The sequence below is a fragment of the Callorhinchus milii genome, unplaced genomic scaffold, assembly GCF_018977255.1.
Source record: "Callorhinchus milii isolate IMCB2004 unplaced genomic scaffold, IMCB_Cmil_1.0 Scaffold4, whole genome shotgun sequence".
NCBI lineage: Eukaryota > Metazoa > Chordata > Chondrichthyes > Chimaeriformes > Callorhinchidae > Callorhinchus > Callorhinchus milii.
This window is the reverse complement of record NW_024704745.1, coordinates 11,412,466-11,427,256: the sequence shown is the minus strand read 5'-3', so window position 1 is coordinate 11,427,256 and position 14,791 is coordinate 11,412,466. Positions and strand designations below refer to the sequence as shown.

At 38.3% G+C, this 14,791-nt stretch overlaps 1 protein-coding gene across 8 annotated transcripts in view; it reads right to left on the bottom strand.

The window, feature by feature from the left end:
- Positions 1-3,319: 3,319 nt before the first annotated feature.
- LOC103180154 (POU domain, class 2, transcription factor 1) overlaps positions 3,320-14,791 on the bottom strand; it is a 67,269-nt gene continuing 55,797 nt past the window's right edge. For all 8 annotated transcript variants that reach the window (XM_007895828.2, XM_007895833.2, XM_007895834.2 and 5 more), the window contains 4 exons: positions 7,307-7,415; positions 6,512-6,890; positions 5,698-5,786; positions 3,320-3,794 (listed from right to left, as the gene is read on the bottom strand). In XM_007895828.2, the coding sequence (XP_007894019.1) occupies positions 3,496-3,794; positions 5,698-5,786; positions 6,512-6,890; positions 7,307-7,415 (876 nt within the window). In that variant the 3' untranslated portion in view covers positions 3,320-3,495. The remainder of the gene's footprint in view (positions 3,795-5,697; positions 5,787-6,511; positions 6,891-7,306; positions 7,416-14,791) is intronic.

The window sequence follows — 14,791 nt, the reverse complement described above, 5'->3', positions numbered from 1 at the left end:
CTACAGTGAATTCAGCAAACTAAATAATATACTAATAGGTCAATTAAATGAATTACCAAATTTTAAGCCATGGAAAGATTCATAAAGGCGTTTTCTTCTACTAAACATATGGACAGTGAATGACTGTTAAATTGATCAATGTGAACTGAGGACAAATAACTATCAAACTTTGTATTCACTTGTTACCCAAACAGTATATATTTTTTTAAATAGATGGAAAATTCATCTAAATCTATCACTACCTTGTCTCACATGATCCACTGACATCCCCTCATCATTGGTGCAAATAGAATTGACCAGTTCTAATTTGTACAAGAGCATATGAAATAAAATCACATTTTCTCCCCTCACTCCAATGTCCTACCAACTAAACAATACTCTCCTTTGCAACAGATTGGTACAGATTGCCCTTGGAATAATATATTAACCCTCTGAGGACCACAGATTAGAATTTATCTAATTTCTCTTCGGTTTTAAATAAGGCTGTAATGGAGTATCAACATTTTGTTTGTGTGAACTGGTTCAATCGGGTAAAAGATTCACATCAGCTATATTTTTATTAACAAAAATCTATAGCTGAATCTCCAGACCCAGTCCAGTTCTCTACCTTGGCTGATGACTTCTTACTTTATATTCAAAATTGAAACAGTTACATCTTATATTACTTTTGTGTCATGTTTTAAAATATTTGCCATTTATGAAACATAAGTTGACTCAGAAATTATAAATAAGTCCTCAAAAGGGTTAAAAAATAAACGAATGAAACTCAAATTCAAGTCAAATTTACTCACTATTTTGACAGAAGTCCCTTATTCTGTGAAAGCTGTCAGCAACCACCATTTTCTGGGCTGTTTTCAGTTGATCTGAAGTCTGAATCATGAGACTTACTTCCAATCAGTTCTCTTTCTCTCTTACATACTATTTCCAGAACAAGACACTTGTAGGCCAACCTTGATCCCAAGTCACACTTCAATGAGTAGGAAGAAGGTGTGTGAATGCCACAGGATGATTCAGGGGAAAGACCTTGCTTCCAACCAAACAGCCAAAATAACTTCAGGAACTCCTCAAGAAGGGACATTCTTCCACTCCATGGGAAAATAGATTTAAGCACCAATACAATTCAGCATTAGGCAGCCCCTCTTTTAGATCAATTTATTTAGACAAGACAACTTTTACTGAATACTTACTGTTTCAGATATGCATTAACAGTGCCAAAGACTTAAGTTTAAACTATATCTGGTCTGGAAGCCATTAACTCTACGTGTAGAATTTATTTGCTTATTTTTAAAATATATTTGGTGGCTTTATAATAGGTTCCAAATGGAGGTATCAGTTGGACAGATATCTCAAGCATCCGACCTGAATGGTTGCTGGAAGCATACAAAAAAAGGGGAGAAACTGTATGTTTTTGCCATCAGAGAAATAAGAGACTTCATTTGTAACTTCTGATCAATCACACTTCAGAAGAATATTCTTAGGTCTAGGATAATTACAACATTTTCCAAAGTGTGTGATTACCCAGTGAGAATTCTATATTACTTTATTGTGCTGCGATACAGAACTGGTTTGCTGTCTCCAATACACATGTAACAACAGACCTAGAAGCAAGCATACAAGTCCTGCAGCAGAACACTTCTAGCAATTCCAACACAATTTGTCACAATATCTGTTCTGCACAACTTAACACTCATAGGACCTTATATCTTGAAATAAAGTCTTCAACCCCTGTGATCTCACTGCAACACCAGCCTATATTAGGTTGGCCAGTCAATTTAAATTGCCCAATGAAAACTGGCTGCACCAAACTCTTGGCTACTTTGCAACAACATGAAGTCCAAGTTTGAAGATTCCTTACCTGCAAAACTATACTTAAGTAGAAAATAGCAACAGTTTTCCTTATACGAACAGTAGCAACTAAATTACTGATGCCTATTAACTGCACTCATGCAAACAATGTCATTGGTACAGCAGCTAGGTAAAACTGACTTTGGTTCAAGCTTTAATAGCTAGCCATATTTGGTAGGCAGCCATATTCATTTTGTTTGCAGTTTGGTAGTGTAAGAGTACCAGAACTGCGATTTTTATGCCTTGAAAAGGAGATGATTACAGTTTCTGACAAGGGGAAAAAGGTGTCTGTCATTTATTTTAAGTTGAAGGAATTGGTTTAGTTGTATCTGGTTACTATTACTTATAGGAAGTACAGCACCAGTCACACAGATTTCAATTGCAAAATCAATTTAATAGCCAGTTAGCTAAAGCTAATGTATGCGTAGTCTAAATATAGCATTAAGCTTGGTTATCAGTATCACCATGGGTGGCTACCTTTCAGTAAAATGACAAACACCATTTTACTCCATATGAACTGCAATGCTCTCCTCCAGTCCTTTAATATTTGGTTTCAATACGGTGCACGCTTACAGCAATGGGTCAAGCCATACTGTGCATACTGTAAGCCTCATGTCTCAAAACAACCCTATTTTCCAATACAGATGAACAAACTCCAAACTGAGCCAACATTAGATATGTTATGAGGCTCTACGGAAAACATACATTATCCAGTTTCTATAAGTAAAGCAGTTTCTGGAAACTGGGTAATCAATTTTCCTATCAGAAGCCTATATCGCCTTTTATGATTGGCCAGTTTGGATTGCAGTTTGCTCATTACTACCATCTTCCACAATGATTCCGATTGATTCTCTAGTATTTGAGTTGACAAAAACTTCACATACGATCCACACACGATAAAGTCTCCATTTCCAGTTGTTCAGCCATGTAGATCAATATTCCTGGTGGAATCAAATTTGTTGTTATTACCCAACCACCATGTTTAGGTAGTTCAAACACTGTGATCTTAAAAACAAGTATCATTTGAAAAACCACCAGTTCGTGAATTTTTGTCTAGACTTATCTATCCTTGCATCTTTCCTACAAAATAACCGACAGTAAACCACATTATACAAACGGTGCATAAATCTACAGTGTACCCGACAAAAAAAAACAACCTTTATCTTTGAAAGGAAGCCATTCCAAGAGACGTTAGCAAGAAAAAACCCATAAAAACCTAATTTTCTTAACGGTATACACAAGAAGAAAAAAAGATGCACAAGTACAGGCCTGCCTAAACTGTACCAGTTAAAGAAACCCATGCTATTTATACATGATATAAACACCTTTATGAAACAAAAAGGCCTGTACAACAGACCCAATTAAAATAAACACACAATTAAAAAAAGAACTAATAAAATAGATACTAGGAGGAGACAGAACCCTTGCCTATGCATTGTTAATGACTCCTATATTGTTATGACCGTCTGAAACGATAAATATTCACGTGTTTTCTTTTTTGGTAGAAGTCTTTTTTTTGTCATATGTGACACAATCCTGAAAAACAAGCAGGTTAAAAAAAATTAGGCAAACATCAGTTTTGCTTTTGCTGGAAGCAGCCAAATACACATCCCATCGCTGGATCAGTTGACCCATTCTGGGAATCGCATCTCATTGAGCCTTGGTGGTGCTGGTGGCCCCGCCTGCTGAGGTCACAGTGAACGAAGAGTTCTGGCTGGAATCAGCTGACACAGAGGTCATATGGAGACTGGCGGTATGTCCAGTTGCCCCAGCAGCAGATACCAGGCTTACGGCTGGGTTGCTGGTGAGCAGGGAAAGGTTCTGTGGGTTCAAAAAAAGTGGGCCTGTAACAATGTTTGGAGTGCCCCCTTGGTGAGCTGCATTGGCAAGCAATAGATTTCCACTGGCATCGAAGGAGGTTATAGGAAGTGACCCACTGGATGCAAGTGCTGAGGAGAAAAGAAAGAAAACAGGTAAGAATGAAAAAATCAAATGCTCTGAATCAAAGGATCCATTTTTATACCATCAAAGAAATGGAGCATGAAATGTTGCTATGTAATAATAATAATCCTTACATTTGATATAGCATCTTATCAAGTCTTCAAGACGTCTCAAAAGTGCTTCACAGGATATACTGTAAAGTAATTGACTGTATATTTGGTGGGCGAAACGCAGCAGCCAATTGCGCACAGCATTGTCCACAAACAGTCGTGGATTGAGTGACCAATTTATGTACTAATTTTGCTACAGGTAAGCTGTACTGCAATGTATCTTCAGCAAAATATCTATGCAAAAAAAAGTAGATTTGGTGAAAAAGATTTAAAAAGCAGTCTCTGAAAATGATCATCAGAAAAATCAGAATGTTACGCTATAATTTATCATTCTCTCTGGCTGACACATTGGAATATGTAAATTCCAGATTAAGATGCTGTTATCAGTACAGTGCGGCACTGTTAACCCACCTTTTGTAGCACCTATTTAGTTACAAGATGGTTGTGACATTCACTATGCATGCACTAAAATGGAGGTGATTGGGTCTCTGCCAACATCACTTCCTGTACGCTGTGCAGGCACAACACACAGAAAGTTAAATTGGGGGCAAACCTGATGCCCAGAAAGGTGGCTTTTTTTTATAAAGTGCAGAAACCAGCTGGCATGCAACAACAACAAAATTACATTTGTATAGCACCTTTCACGTCAGGAGGGTGACCCAAGGCTCACGACAATCAATGCTTTGGACCCAAGCTGAGGGTCGGGATCGGAGAGGGTGGAAGGTAGGGGGGGGAAGGGGGGGTGACTAAAGACACGGTCAAAGAGGAGAGTTTTGAAACAGGTCTTGAAGAAGGCAAGGGAGAGGAGTTCCAGAAGTTGGGGGCAGAGTAGCTGAAGGTCTACTTGCCAGTGGTGGGGCTGATGAGGGGGTGGGACATGAAGCAAGCCGGAGCCGCGGAGCCTGGTGCGGGAGAAGACACGGGCTGCAGAGTTCTGGATGATCTGGATGTGAGCTGGCTTAAGACGCATCCGGCGTGAATGGCGCTATATAAATGCAAGTTGTTGTTGGCCAGCAGCATGTACCAGCAATTAAACCAACTATCACATCCTTGTTAAGAGTTGGGATTTTATGGTTAGAACGAGGGTCCATTGAACAATTTAGGGTATGGCACTGCATAAAAAGGAAATATTTGTTTTTTTTGGTAGAAGTCTTTTTTTGTCATATGTAATAATAATAATCCTTGCATTTGATATATTGAGACGACACAAAGCTCTTCACAGAATATACTGTAAAGTAAATTGACTGCGTGTTTTGTGGACGGACTTCACTCCACTTTACAACCTTGGTGTTTTGTTCGATCCTCAGCTCTCTTTCAAATCTTGTATCCAGTCCTTGAACATGATCATTTTTCTCCATCTCTGGAATCATCCATTTTCATCCACAACTCCTGCTCATTGGAACTCCCTTCCAAAAACACCCCTCTAACGATTTTCATAACCCTTCTCAAAACCTACTTATCTCTTCGAACATCCCTTGGGTCACATTTCTCCCTGCCCCTTCCTCTCAACTTGCTCGGTGATCACAAAGCACTTCACAGAATTTACTGTAACATGTAGTGATGGCTACATAATTCCAATTGAGATAGGAGTTAGCAAAGTCATAATTCAAAATGACAGTGCCGAAAATATTAATTTTCCATAAGAATGGACCTTTTTAAAGATAATGAAATGGTGATTACATTTCATTTTTCTTATATTAGCAAACCAAGATGTTTGACCAAGGGGTAGGCAATATGCTAATCACAGTCAAGACTCACACATTAATAATCTGTTGGATAAATAGACTCCAGCAATACTGACCTTGAATAGTCGCCAGTGTGCTATTACTCATTAATGCTGGGCTGAGAGCACCACCAAGACTCCCTGGATTCAGACTTAGTAAGGCACCTCTGGAAAAGTGAAAAAAAGAAGTTGACCTTGTGCCAGTCAACACAGTACATTTTTCAGAAAATTACACAGAACTGAGCAACGTCATCCTGTCCCAGACACCAGAAAGAGGCTTCAAGGACAGTGGGTAATGGGCTGGGCCAACAGAAAAGTGTCTTCCGCAGAATCCGCTGCAAACACCCACCTTCTCTACAAACTCACTGTAAATGTGGTTTCTGGCCCGGGGGCCTCCTGGCTGTTTACCTGACGTCACTTAGTATTAGCTGACGTCACTGAGTACGGGGCGACTTCGGACGTGCATGTGTGGCGCAAGCGGCATATGAGAGTGTATGATTGTATATGTCTCTCTATATGCATTTGTGAGTGTCTGTGTGAGTATGTCTGTGTCTCCCTCTCTTCTGTGTCTCTCTATATGCTTGTTTCAAAGAACAAACCAATGCCCCTTCAATATGAGAATAAGGGAGCCATGTGGGAGAAGTGCACACCAAAGCTTTTATTTATGGTTAGTTTTCTCTAAAGATGAAGCTATTGGCAGTACCGCAGGAGACTACATAAAACAGAAAGTACTGCAGCATTTGTATTACTTAGATCTTTGGAGCCAACCCTTAGAGACAAAGTTTTAGGATAAACCTGCACTTAATGGTTTGCAGTAGATTCTATGCTTTAAAAAGCAAAATATACATCAAAATCACAATCCACCTCAGTGATGAATTGCAATAACACTTACCCAGCTGCAAACTGAGGGGCTGCCATGAGGCCAGGATTGGCTAGACCTGCAGCAGCAGCCATGGCGGCTAGGCCTGGATTGGTGGCAAGCCCAGCATTAGTGGGTATCTGCGTGGCTATTCCTTGTAGCGCAGTGGCAGCTGTGTGCAGTCCGGGGGCTGATACCATGATTTGGCCCGCGCCCAGAGGGGTTATAAAGCCAGCTGAGGTTGTCTGCGTGGTATGTGTATCATTGGTGCTGGAAGCCTCCGTCACTGAGATGGATGCTGATGGCGAAGGGGTCAGGGACGGAGAAGTCACTGCCGATGTGGAAACTGACGAAGCTAGGCCGGTGATTACAGAGGCTACATTTGTTGGGGCCGTCCCTGATGCAGTTGTACCTGAAAGATCAATGACATGTTGAGAATCTCAATGTGAAGTTCAATTTGATTTTTTTTTAAATATTTTTTCTTACAATATAAGATATACAGAAGAATTGACTCAAGATAAAGGAAAAGAAAACAATTGCTTGATTCTGATTGTTTCTTTCAAGAAATAACAGTGCGATATCTTTTCTCCTTATCCATTTTAAAATCAGAGTAGATTTCACATAGAAATAAATTAAAGGTAAATTATGTCAGATTATGTAAAATGTATTGAACAAAAACATAATTGTTGCTATCATTTCACTTCATTCTAAAATGCATTAAAACAGAATTGTCAATCAATTAAGCATCAACATAAGAACCTTTGTTCAAACAACATCACACAGTTCCTTAGCTGTCATCTATAGTATTTTAAGCATCCAACAGTGTACCTGAAATGCTGAAGCTGGTCACACCAGCACTGGATACAGGCATCTGCAATGCATTTACAGCCAGAGTAGTTGGTGTACTACTTGACACGAGGTTACTAGTGCTGGCCACCTATTAAAAACAGGTCGAAAATCAAGATACAAAATCCAGCCATTTAACAACACACAATTCACAGTATTAATCTGTAGGACATGAAATAATGCAATTACACGCTGCCTTAACCCATGATCATTTTTAAAAAAGAGTTTAATCTCAAAGCCACGACAGATTTGGGGGGCTGGTGAGAGGAAGGAACTGAAGTTCCTGGATTTTGCTCAACATTGTATGTACCAGTTAAGTCATGGATAAAAGCAATCTGGTCTAGGAATGCAGGACATTCTAAATGAACAATTCTTGATTAAACAAAAACACCCTGATCCAGAAGGTTTGTATTTCATAGGCACAATTCTTACTCAGTTGCTGCAAGTGGTCAATTACCAGATCAGAAGATACAAGTCCTTGAAAACAAAAATAATAATCAGTTTTATTTCCACATAATCAAACTAAGTAAGCCAGCGCTTTCCAGTGTACTTTTTATTGAAGCTTACAACACTGTTTTATGATGGTAGATGTACTGGAATATATTGTGTGCTTATTTAAAAGAAACATTTGAGGACAAATTTACTGGTTTGTGCCTCTCAATTCCTGACATACAACAATGTGATAATGTCAATTCTAGGTGGCTAGCATTATTGGCTGAAATTGGGCTGTAAAGATGGTTTATAAAAAATATACTGTTCGTAGGCAAAACTATAAGAACACATTTTTTATGGTTAAAAAGGTCGTAATAGGTAAAGTGTAATAATAAACAAAATTAAAATTAAGAGAGAACAGGAGGAAAGGAGGATGATGGGATACGCACAAGTGTTTAAAATATTTCAATTTAATCCTCCCTACCTCTGTGATCTGCTAGCTCCATACCGCCCTGTCCGCTCCCTCCATTCAGCAGGCTCCGGCCTGCTCCTTGTCCCCGCCCTGCCCACCCCACCATCGGCGGTCGGGCCTTCAGCCTTTTTGCCCTCTCCCTTTGAAACTCCACTCTCCATTCTCCTCAACCCCTCCCTTGCCTCCTTCAAGGCCTGCTTCAAGACCCTCATCTTCGACTGCCTTCGGTCACCCTTCTACCCCCACCTTCCCTGCCCAACATCTCTCCCGATCCCAACCCGCAGCTCAGGTGCAAATCCTTGACTGTGCAGCGCCTTGGGACGTCCTCCTGACTTGAAAGGTGCTATGCAAATTTAACTTGTTGTTGAATAGAGTTATCACCTCTTGTGGTGATCCTTCTCACAAACTTGCCCTCACGATCACAATGTTTCTGGCTTTTCCCATTTGATTAATGCTAATTTGGGTACTGGTTCCTTTATATTTTATTCTCTTAATGCTCACAAGGATTCCTGTAGCTCAGTAGTTAGAGTACTCGCCTTGCAAGCGAGAGACCTGGGTTCAATTCCCAGCAACGCGAAATGTCGGGCAAGTTTCCTTACTCCACACGCCTTTGTTTACCTAGCAGTAAGTAAGAACCCGGTTGTTAGTCGATTGGCAGATCACTTTTCCAGGGGTAATAATTCCTTAAATAAAATAAATAGGTAACTTCAATCCACGACTGTTTGTGAGACATTGTTGTGCGCAATTAGCTGCCGCATTTCGCCAAAATATAGTCAATTCACTGACCAGTACATTTTGTGAAGCGCTTTGAGATGCCTCGAAGACGTGATAAGGCGCTATATCAAAAGCAAGGATTATTGTTATTATTAACCTCCACCCATGTTATCATCTACTCACTGGGAGAAATCTAGAATCCTCAAACTGTACTAGTCCAACTCATTTTCTCATTATGGCAAACAAATGATTAAACAATATACTTTAACTAGGAAAGCCACACCAATTTAAGCATTAATGTGTAGTCAACAAAACTTTGTGGTGAACTCCATCTGCTGTTTGGTGAGAGGTATGCCCAAGGTTATATTTCAAATTATGCACAAATACTAATGAATACTTGAGACTTTAGTTCTACGTAGAACAACAAATAATAATTATTGCCTTCATATAGAATCTATATTGCAGAAACATCTAAAAACGTGTCATTAGTAACTGCAATCAAATGTAGTGACTGTCTAATTATAGCCAAACTCAGTAGCCATTTCTGCAAAGGGGGTCCCTCGAACAGTCATGAAGTGACTGACCAATCTATCTAAAGGATTGTTAATCAGGAATCTGGAGAAACGTCTTTTTCTTTTCGATAATGTCATGGGATCTTTAACATCCAGCAAAACTGGTAGCTGTTGAGACATGATGATGGATTCTATTATCTTTTCATATTTAATGATACATATTTATTTCCAAAGTGGCAGTCTTGGTAATGGCTATAGCCTATTCTACCAAGGCATTGCTCAGAAGTTTAGATTGCACAAGAATGCTTCTTTAGCGAACTCTTGTCACCCCTTTTGCAGCTCCTTTCAAGGCTGGTCTTGATAATGGTCTCTTCAGCCCACATTTTATTCTGTGAAGCACTTTGAGATGTCTCGAAGACATGATAAGGCGCTATATCAAATGCAAGGATTATTATTATAGGCATCAAATCATTTTACACTAACTACCAATCCAGCTTCTTCATAAAGTGTGGAGGTATGGGGATCACTGGTGTTGGGAGAGTTTGCAGCATCTGTATGGCCTATAGTTTAGGCATGTATCATTGCATGTGGACTGCTAATTGTATTGGTGGATATGTTTAGCTTGATGCAATGAAACAGCAATAATTATTCCATGTTCTGCTGCATGTGTTGTCATCATTCTTTACGTTAAGTGTAGATTTCTCATACTGTGTGGCATGACTTCATAGTGCTTACAAATTATTGTTGTGACAAAGAGGGTTTTATGACATATTCCAGGAGGAGCTCACGTCTATCTGGGAGGGATCTGTTCCCTATGCGTGGTGGAAATCATAAAGCATGAGCTGATAACCTATCTCTGGGTCAAAAGGTTATTGATTCAAGTCAGGAGAGTGTTGCATTGTCTGAGCTGCTATCCTTTGCACGGGCTATTAAACCAAAGTCCTATCCGCCTATTCAGATGGATATTAAAGATCCCACGACACTTCAAAAGTAGAAGGGAGTTTCACCAGGTGTCCTGGCCTACAATTCTCCAGTTAAAATTGGTCATTCACACATTGTAGTGGTTTGTGGGACATGTCTATGTGCAAATTGATTGCAGCGTTCGCCTATAAATAGTCATCATATTTTACAATAAAAACTGTGAAATACTTTGAGATGTGACATGATGAGGCCCTATATGAAATGCATGGTTTATTATATAACCCAGGCTGTGTTGATTCCAGATGGGTAGTATTTTTATGGGTAATAAAAATAACTTTTTATTGAAATCAGCTAATCAGGCAAAACATCCAGTAGTGCTGAGTGCTGAAATTGTTATGCATTATTTAAGTTGCCAGTTTTATCATTTTTGAATTACACAACCTCATACAAAACATGCAGTTAAGTAAAAATTTAATTCAAAGAATACAAATGATATCACCAAACATCACTGAATGAATGTGCAAAACATAGAATATAGATATCTTAAATAAAATTGAAAAGATAAGTAACGTTAGATAGTCCTGCTTCGTAGCTCAATTACCTAAGGACGGAATCTGTGTTTTTTAAAAATTCACGTAGGTTTTACTATTACTATAACTACCTTCATGCCTCTGATATTGAGCTCTGACAAACTGTGATTTTGGTATTGGTTTGGCAATTTACCGTATTTTGACATCCTAATTGTATAATGATCTCATAGTTAGTTACAGCCGCAAAAACTTGATAAGCAGCTTATGCTGCAATACATTTTTCAAAATATAATGTGCACAGGTCCAATAATCCCCATTAACATAACTGTTTCATATTTTCAGTTTGCTTTCCCAGGACTCTCATTTAAAGTAACACTTTAAAGCTGTAGAAATATGACACAAGAGACCACATGCTGTTCTTGATTTGCTGTAGGTAAAATATAGATAAGTGCCATAAAAAACACTGCAGAAAGATCTTTAAAATTCTGTTTGCACACCATGAAACACAGCTTTTTTGGGTTAGATTTGCTTTCATTGAAGACATTCAAATCAGGCAAACCTAATGGACATTCTTGGAATCTTTCCCCTCTTTTCCAAGTCATTGCAGGAACATACTGGTGAAGAGAGAGATCGTTTTAAGTTATTTTCTCCACAGAATTTTGTTTACGTTATACTTTCCTTTGATCCAATACATCATGTAGGCAGTAGCAGATTAATTCACAACTCATTCTGAGTGATCCACTGAATTCACACTTCTTACAAAAAAGAACAAAACGTTTAACCTAATTTGTCTGAATTGTGAATTTACCTGATCACAACTATATGAGGGACGAAATTAACCTGATTCGCTATGCCATTTACATCAATGAGCTATATGTTTTTCACAGACTCCATAGGCATTGTGACCGAGGTTGTAATATCAGGACAGGGCAGTCACTGGTTTGGAGTGATGATTCTTTGGTTTGGACACTGGGAGCTGAGCAGCTGAGCTAGTTCAATATTTGTCATTAATATGGAAAAAAAAGATTTTTTAAAAATCCAACTAAACCATTAAGGCCAACTTCAAGTAAACAGGAAAGTTTTCTAAAAGTAAAAGATTTTAAATTTTATTTAGTGCCTGAATGGTTGTTAGTTTCTATCTTTCCTACACTAGGCAGAATATTTCAATACTTTAATCTTGAGTTTGTGGAACTCCCTGAAATATAAAATTATGTTTGCAACCACTAAGCTCAGTTATTTTGAAAATTGCTATTTAATAGATTGCTATTTAATCCAGGCATACCAAATCACACATATCTATTATGTATTCGACTAAAATTAAAAATTTTTTTAAATATTAACTCTCATCTAGCTTTGATATCTTCTTTTCAATTAAGTCCATAGAGAACTCATGAAATTTGACCAAGACCCCAAAGGCCCTACAGTTAAATAATAATCATATTGTTCTGTAAAAGAAAATCTTGGTTACAAAATTAATACTGTGCAAAGATACTGCAGCTTCACTGTGCAAAGAACAAACTTGTATTTGTACATCACTTTACCATATTGACTGTGCATTGACTTGTTTTTTCCTAGATAAAAATAGTAGCCGTTTACATCAGCAAGATTCCAACAAAGAGCCAGAGGTGAATGCCTAATTATTCAAGATGTTTGTTAAGCTAAGACCATGAAAGAAATATGTTTTTCTTTTTGAGTATTGTCATGGGATTTGTGTTATGGGATCTTTATCCAGCTGTTCAGGCAGACCAATCCTCAAATATTCTTTGTGAAAAATTGATCCAATGTGAAAGTTAAGTTAATGAAGCAGAATCTTAGTTTAAGCAACATATGGGAATAACTCCCAGTTGTCTCCAGATACTTTTTGATGGTGTAACTTGGGAATGTGTGTTAAGTTCCCAATTCTACAGTTTAATTTTTTACTCTATTGGATCTTGCTTAGCAGATTGTTTTAATATCACTACTGAAATAGTTCAGTTCTACTGCTGATGTAGCAGGTCTTGTTGTAGTCTCCTACAAACGAAGAACTGAATATCCGATTTTAATAGAAAAATCCAGTGAAACACCAGAATATAGCATCGGGTCTGATTGAACCTTCACTGGGAAAAGTGTCTGGCATGACTATAATTGGAAATTCTACAGAGGAGATTGTATCTCTCAATATCATCAGTCTGTCTGGGGCAAGGTGCCACAATTCTCCTTTCTTCGACAGAAAGTCTGTAGTAGAAAAACCAAGTTCAAAATCCAATTTCTGGTGGCCAGTACGGTTCAACGCACATCAGACTCTAGCTCTTCATCTTTGATGTCACCATAGGGATCAGATGAGGTGAAAAGGAACTTCCTTGGCCTAAAGAGTGCCATAGAGTCCTGTGTTCTAGAACAGCATCAAATGAATATTGAATTAATGTTATGATGCTGTACAGACATTCACAATGATGTGCAGAAATAGAGCATAGTTGCACCAATAATAATACCAAGACCTGGTGTCATTGGCTAATTTATCTCTAAACAGTTGGTTTGTAAAGTGGTATGACAATTTTAAAAGTGGAACATTTATATTTTGGTTACATTGATACATCAAAAGTATCATAAACCTTAATGCACACAATACATCTTGCAGCTGCTGTACATTGCCAGCATATAGTTATATGCAGGTTAATTTAAAGATAGCAATGAAAGCACATACTACTTACTCATTTTGGTACTGCAGTCCAAATAGTCTTATAATAGGTGTCAGAAACATACACTAAGTGGCCTCCAAGACCTCAAGAAACATATACAGAGGACTTGGTATCCTTATTTAATTGTAAGAGGATGAAAGGTGTTACGGTGGGAGATACAATTGTGCTTCTTCCACCTTCTGGTGAGTCATGTTGTGAAAAAGAGAAATAACTCGTTTTGCTTTTCTGGCCACTAAAACATCAAAATCATTATCTAATAATAATATTGATGTGCATTTCCTTCCTTATTTTTTACATTAGGGAAACATGTATTAAGTATATACATTATACAATAATATTGACTTTTTTATAGGTATTAACCAAGGGACAGAGGATAGGGACAACATGACGGACCCATTCATACAAACATTTTAGCAATTCTCTGTTTGATAAAGCACCATAATTTATTGCAAACAACAGAAGCAGCAGCTCAGCAATGCTCACTGTTGAGAGGAAAGCAGAAAGTAGCTCTCCTCGCTCACAGTTAGTGCACTCATATAGAGGGGTCACAATGGAGGAGGATGCAGCCCTTTCAATAGAAGGGGGAGAGAACCACGTAAACTAAACAAACAGGAAATGCAAAATTCAGTGCTGTATCGCTGAGAAAGTGGACCATAACAGTGCTCAAATATTCAAAACACAACTGTGAGTATTCCAGATACGAGACTGGATGTTATCACAAATCAGCGGAACTCTGTAGCAACCCGGATATTCAGCTCACTACTTAAGTAATACATTTACCAAAAGTCAAGGAGCATCTTTGAAGAAAGAAATTGTATTTTTAAACTACTTGATCGTGCGGTGAAGTGACAATTCATAACGATCACAACCACTAAGCCCGAGGCAGATCCTCTCACACAGCCAGTGAAAATTGAGCCCTGATGGAAAGCTACTATGTATGCATCTTTGGTTATGGAGGACAAGGTTTTTTTTTAAATCAGTGAGAAACTTGGTGAAACACCAAGACTTCTGGTCTAGGAAAAACCAAAGTTGAAAAGAACTGCAGAAAACAAGATAAGCAAGAAGTAATTTCATGACTCAAGACGTGCTTTGATAATATCAATATTGGGTTTCAAATATCTGCAGATTATAGGATAAAATGAAAAATGAGGGATGCAAAAAGGAAAATAATTGTGGAGGTAGCTTGATAGGTTTTGTACAACACAGCA